The following is a 6,394-nucleotide window of genomic DNA, read 5'->3' on the forward strand; positions in this document are numbered from 1 at the left end:
ACTATGGACAGGCCGCCCTTGCGCACAGAGACTAGGAAAAAACGCAAAACTTAAAATGCTCCAACCAGCACGGTGGCTCACGCCTGTAATCCCAGTGCTTGGGAGTTCGAGGTGGGAGGGTCGCTTAAGGTCAGAAGTTCGAGGCCAGCGTGGGTACACATAGTGAGACACCCGTCTACACACACACACACACACACACACACACACACAAAAGAAAGAAAAAAGAAAACAAAAAACATTAGCCGGGCATGGTGGTGTGAGCCTGTGGTCCCAGCTACTCGGGAGGCCGAGGCGGGAGGATCGCTTGAGCCCAGGAAGTCGAGGCTGCAGCGAGCTATGATGGCACCACTGCACTCCAGCCTCGGCGTCAGAGCGAGACCCTGCCTCTGACAAAACAAAACAAAAACTACTGTAGGGCTGGCTGATGGTGGCCTGGGTCGCGGAGGAGGTCCGCTCCCGGCAGTCTCCAGCTCTCGGGGTCAGCGGAAAACCCCTGAGGCTCAAAGGGCGGTCAGCGCCCCGCTTCCCGAGCAGTGCCTGACTCCGCCCTTCTCTCGGCGCGCTCCAATCCTCGGCGTCCTTCCCCGCCCCGCCCTCGCTGTATGGGAGTCCCGCCCAGGCCCCCGCGCAACCCAGTTCACCGGAGCAGAAGAGGATACCGGTCTACAGACCTGCTTGCTTTCCTCCTAGGGCGGGACGTCGTCCGGGGCTGGGAAAGAAGGATCTCCAGGCCTCTTAAATTGACCGAAGCCAATCGACGCTCGCCTCAATCTAGGTCTGTGCTTGGAGCAGCACGGTGCCTTTTCTTCTGGAACCTCTTAAGACCCATGTGGTTCTTGTTTTCCTTCTGTGGGCACTGGTGGCATCACCTGAGCCAAACCTGCTGCCTCATTAGGGAAGATTCAAGAACCACTGAAAGTGATTCTCGGGAAATTGATGCAGGCTTCGCTCGGGGTCCCTGAAAGGCTTATTATGCCCGTCCTAGAACAAACCAACCGTCCAGTTTTGGAAGCTTGTGCCCCAACATCGGCCGGCGCTTCTGCAAAGTGGTTTCTCTTGCCATGAGCTTGAGCAGAGGCCCCAAGTGTTTCAGGGTCGTCCGGGCTTTAATGCTCTTTATCACAAGCTGCTCACCTCCAGCCAGAGTTAAGAACTGGATTCCCGCCCCATCTGCACCCCCACTCCTGAGCTGGCCGTGAATCTCCCACCCTCAGAGCTGCCCTGCAGGGCTTGGGGATGGGGGAGTCCTGGGCAGATGCTGTGTGCAGATCTCTTCAGGAGGCCTTTGAAAGCACAGCTAGTGCCCACTGCTCAGGATCTTAGTTCCCAATATGGCCTAATGAGCTGTCCTAGAATTGAAATAAGGAGCACTTATCCCCAATGTTTTCCCAACACGCACTATGATGGACACTTCTGGTTATTTCAGCCCCAACACTTAGAAACAGTGTAAACTGGGACAACCTCTCTGTTCCTCAGCCTCCTCGTTTATAAAATGGGGCTAATTGTATCTTCCTGGTAGGATTGTGGTGAGACTTAACCTAGTAGATGTAAACTTCTCAGAAGAGTGCTGGCACATAGTCACCCTTCAATAATCATTAGCTACTGAATCATTTTCCAAGGGCTTGTCTCTGAAACCCGTGTATGGCTCACTCTCTTGATGATGGTTTAGAAGAAAATCTATTTTCATCTGAAACCAAACACTATAAGAAAACAGTAGAAGGGGAGGTAGCAGAAAAACTCATAAGGAAATAATTGAAAAACAGCACAGAGGGGACAAAAGGAATAATCTTGGCAATGATCTAAGGGAAGTGAAGAGGCTGATGATGGGATGCTCAAGGTCACAGGTGCCCAAGACTGCAGTAAGAAGAAGGACAGAGCAAGTGTGGTACTCATTTGGAGCCTATGAAGTTGGAAGTTCTGTAAATAAATCAACCCTAGGGAATGAAAGGGTGAAACAAACGATAGGCCAACCACACATTCATTCTGGTGGGGTTTTTTCTTGCTAAGAGGTGGTAGCACATGGGCTATTCCATTCATCTACCCCAGGGAGACATCCTTGTGAGGTAAAGTGCAGATATTACCACTTGGGGAAAAGGATTTATTCAGTAAATTTTTGCTGATCAGCCTACTGCGTGCAAGGCACCAGCTGGAGGTCTAGGTGTACACAGCCCTGGTTACACAATAGCCTCTTAGGACCCGCAAAGAAAGGACTGGATGATGAGAGTTCCCTACTCCTAGCCCTGGCGTGGTCATCCTTTTCCCAAGTCGGTTTCAGGAACCGGAGAACAGCCGGGAATATTTCGGGTAAACGGGAACCGTGATTACAATGCATATTGCGTCATGCCTGGGTCTTGGTAGTTTACATAAAGCCTTTACAGGGGATCTTATTTCATCTTTTCCACCTTCCAGGGAGATAGGGTTCATTTAGACGAGGAAAGGGGACTGGAAGCTTCACTAATTTGCTCAGAACCAACAGACAGTAGCCAGTTGATACTAATTAAGGCTCTAGCGGCATCATCCGGAAGGCACGCTTAGGGACAGGGGTTGTGGGGTGGACTGGGGGCCGAGGACCTGTTGGCGGGCAACCTGCTGGAGGTGGTGCAGCTCCAGTGTCAACGGTGGATGCCGAGGACGCTCAGGAGGGAGTCCCTGACTCCCCCGAGTCTCAGGAGCTTGTGAAGCGGGCTGAGATTTCGGGATTCCTTCCCCGCCCTAGGGCCGGAGCCAAAGAATTGCAGATACTGTCCAGGGCAAGCCTGCAAGAATTAGCCGAATTAACCCTCGGGGCGGTGGAGCAGGGCGCTCCAGGGCGCTCTCCTAGAGCGGCTCCTAACCAGCCTCACCTTTTACCGAACTCTGGGTTTGCTGGTGTGCGGCGAGTTGGGGAAGTAATAGAGTCTCGCCGCTCCGAAAAGGAAAAGCATCTCTTTGCCTCAGTTCTTGTACCGCTAGTCATCAACCCTGGGTGTCAGGGACTGGCACCGAACCGGAGATCTATCTGCAAGGTGAACTGAGAGGAGCTCTTAGGGGAGCAGGGACGCCAGGGGCCCTCACCCTAGGGATGGTGGTCCTGACGCTTTCTATTGAAGTCAGACTTCAAAGTATCAGCCGCCGCTGGACTATGGGGCTAGCATGGTAACTAGGAACGCGCCAGCGGCTGAGCCTTAGTTCCATACACTCCGGACCCACATGCGCCCGCCCGCTCCAGGGAAGGGCGCCTCGCGCGCGTCCAGGTCCCTGAAGCCTTCCGAATGGGAACGATTCTCTGCGGCAGCGAAGTGTCCCCAGAATTTTCACAAGGGAACTCTGAGCTTCATCGCAGTCCTCCGCTTTCCCTGACCCACCCTGCCCATCAGCGCACCCTCCTCCCATACCCCCATATTCACTCCTCACCCCAAGTCCTGGGCGTGCTTAAACAGATTCGAAACAAAACAAGCAGGTCTTTAATTCTCCTCTCAAATACTTGGAAACTACTTATACAAAAGTTCCTCAAACTATTTTTCCACCTCCCCTTCTTCCCTGTTATGGTTATCTGGGGGTCTCCAAGCCTCCTGGGAATGCCAAGTTTAGGAGCTTCAGCCCTTTGGGCCTGGGGGCTCCAGGACCGGTGGGGATGGGAGCGGCGTGGCCGGCGTGGCCCGGCAGCCTCTTGCCCTCCAGGGCTGAGGTCCGCGAAATGTGTGGAGGCGGCCAGAGGACCTTTCCTCTGGCCTGAAAGTCACCCTTCTCCACGTGCGTCGGGAGCAGGCGCCCAGCCCTGAACTATGCCTGGAGGGTTGCTGGCTGGCAGACGACGGGGAAAGAGTGGCCGAGTGGGGTGTCCCTGGGAGAGAAGATGCGGGTACGGTGAGCTCGGCCCGGGGTCGGCTCCCTAGACGGTCCCCAGTGCCCCTACAGGGCCTGCCACGGCTTCCCGATGGCCTGGATGTGCTCCTTGGCTTTCAGACGCAGCGCCGCGATGCTGCTGTTGCGCGGGTCCGCTTCGTCCAGCGGGAACTTGTCCCCGAAGCCCGGCCCGCATGGGTAGGAGGGCGGCGGCGGCGCGAGAGGCTGCAGGCCGGGGCCCAGCGGCGGGGAGTTGAGGAAGGGCGGCGGCGGCGGCGTGTAGCTGGCGGGCAGGCTCTGCGCCGGCGGCCCGAAGCCCGGCAGGCTCTGCAGCGCGGTGGCGCCCCCGCCCGGCAGCGGCGGCCCGAGCCAGGACTCCAGCGGCAGCGCGCCCCCCGCCGGCCCGCCTCCGCTGCCCGGGCCCGCCCCAAGGGGCGACAGCGTGGCGGAGGGCGGGGAGCGGCTGAAGGAGAGGAGGGGCGAGTCCTGCAGCTTCATGGAGGACACTTCCAGCTTCTCCTGCCTCCGCCACTTAGCCCGTCGGTTCTGGAACCACACCTGCAGGAGAGAGCGCAGGGGCCGTCGGGCGGCAGCGGAGGCTGCAGCTGCGCCCCCGACCCTGAGCCCGTGCAGCCCGGCCGGCTCCACTCTCTCCCCCTCAAATAAAGCTAGGGGTGCAGCTGTCAGGCACCTGCCGAGCGGGGCCCGGATCTTCCTTCCTTCCACCCCCTCCGACCCCTCCCACCCGCATTCTCTTTTCTTTTCTCTCTCTCTCTCTCTCTCTCTCTCTCTCTCTCTCTCTCGCCTCTTCTCTCCATTTCGCTTCTGCTGAGTCTCTTTGTCCCATCCTAGTCCTCCGTGGCGTCCCACCCTTTTCTCTGTTTATCTCACCCATGGCTGTGGTTGTATTTGTTTCCAACTCCTAGTACGGAGCAGAAACTCAGGGGAAAAAAGTGAATTTAACTCTGCAATCGGCTCGTGGAATCTTGAAACGAGATCTCACCAATTTTCTGTGACCTGTCGGCTGGCAGCCCCTCCTAACAGTTTTGACTTGCTTCTTCTCTGCATGGTACAACTCTCAATTGCTGTATTTTGGTCTCAGACTTTCTGTGCTTTATCTACCCTTTGTCTCCAAACACAGGTATAAATATTGTTAAGTAGAGTAACTGGCAAGAATGGCTGTTGAAATGCAGCTCTTTTCACGGATTACTAGTTATAATAACTAGATAGGAGCAAGCGGGTTTATTTTGCCCCAAGCATATTTGAATTGCTGCTTTGATATTTTTATTTTTATTTAATTGATATCTGCTTACTACTTCTGCTGTTTCTTATTACTTTCAAAGAGTAAAATCCTTCAAGTCTATTATATCTATTTTACATTACAAAGTTAATTTTGCCATTACCCTAAGACCTTAGCTCAATGACAAGGTTTTTTGCTTCTTCTTTATATAGAGAAAGTCCTTGCCAAGAGTAACATCTGTTTTCTTCCAAATCAGAAACTTCGTTACTGATTTGATAAAAACACTAGAAAATGTGTAATTATATATTTACTACCAGTTCCACCTTCACAGGCAAGACAGAGATAACGCGTTTAGTAAAGAACACAAAAGAACTTCAGCCAAACTCGTGGCTTTAGTGTTACATTTATGAAGGGAAATGGGGGGACTATCGCATCCTCAGAAGGGAGAAAGCAGTTTTCAGTCCATAAGGGCAGAAGACCCCCTAGGAGAGCTGAAAAAACAGCAACCCAGTACCTAAGCACAGCAGGGCAAGTGTGTGAGAGGCTGCAATTAGGGAGAAAAAGAGAAACAACAAAAGTGTAAGTACCCTGTACCCTCCCCTAAAAGATGCATCTGCATAACTAAGGGCTCAAGTCTCCCTTAAGTATTAGATATTTGCCAACAGTAGAGAAATGAAACACTGACTTGGGTGAGGGCTCCTGTCCCACCACCTCCTGGGTTTCCCGGCTTGTCCTACTCCATTCCTGACCACATCAGCTCTAGCCTTCAGATCCAGCGTCCTGGATTCTAGACAGAAGGATTGAGCTGGGCTATTGCAATGCTCTACTGTTGCCCTCTGTGCGTGCGGGAGACCCTGCCTAGTATCTCTACTATCTGATTACATCATAGTCATGTGTTAAGAATGGCCATATGCTGGGTGCTGTGCTGGCCTGTGGTCACAAAGAAGTCACAGACACTGTTCTCAAGAATCTCACAAGGTAGAGAAGCCAAAACCCCTGAACAAGCAACGAGGGAGGATGCAGGTGGGCTCATGTGCCCAGGGAGCTGGAGTCTGCTTTGCTTGGATTCTGTAGGTTACTGGAAGGCTTTTCCTGTCCTCTTTCTCTTGTATTCATTCCCACTCCCATCCTTCCTTTCTTGAAAGTAGGCGCTAAAATTTCCACCCCTTCAATGAAATGACTGCAGCTTTACTGCCCCAAATTAGGAGACATTGAGCTGTCCTTGCTGGTTAATCCCAAGTCACATTAGGGAATTATATTTTTTAAGCCATGACTTTTACTCATTATTTTCAACTCTTAAACTAAGCAGAAAAAAAGATGAGGTGGTTA

General features: G+C 53.1%; 1 protein-coding gene across 1 annotated transcript in view; it reads right to left on the minus strand.

Moving 5' to 3' along the window:
* Positions 1 to 1,962: 1,962 nt before the first annotated feature.
* RAX (retina and anterior neural fold homeobox) overlaps positions 1,963 to 6,394 on the minus strand; it is a 7,736-nt gene continuing 3,304 nt past the window's right edge. Inside the window, exon 3 of the mRNA XM_017528838.2 lies at positions 1,963 to 4,383. Within this exon, the coding sequence (XP_017384327.1) occupies positions 3,892 to 4,383 (492 nt within the window). The 3' untranslated portion in view covers positions 1,963 to 3,891. The remainder of the gene's footprint in view (positions 4,384 to 6,394) is intronic.

Source organism: Cebus imitator, unplaced genomic scaffold (assembly GCF_001604975.1).
Source record: "Cebus imitator isolate Cc_AM_T3 unplaced genomic scaffold, Cebus_imitator-1.0 Scaffold55, whole genome shotgun sequence".
NCBI lineage: Eukaryota > Metazoa > Chordata > Mammalia > Primates > Cebidae > Cebus > Cebus imitator.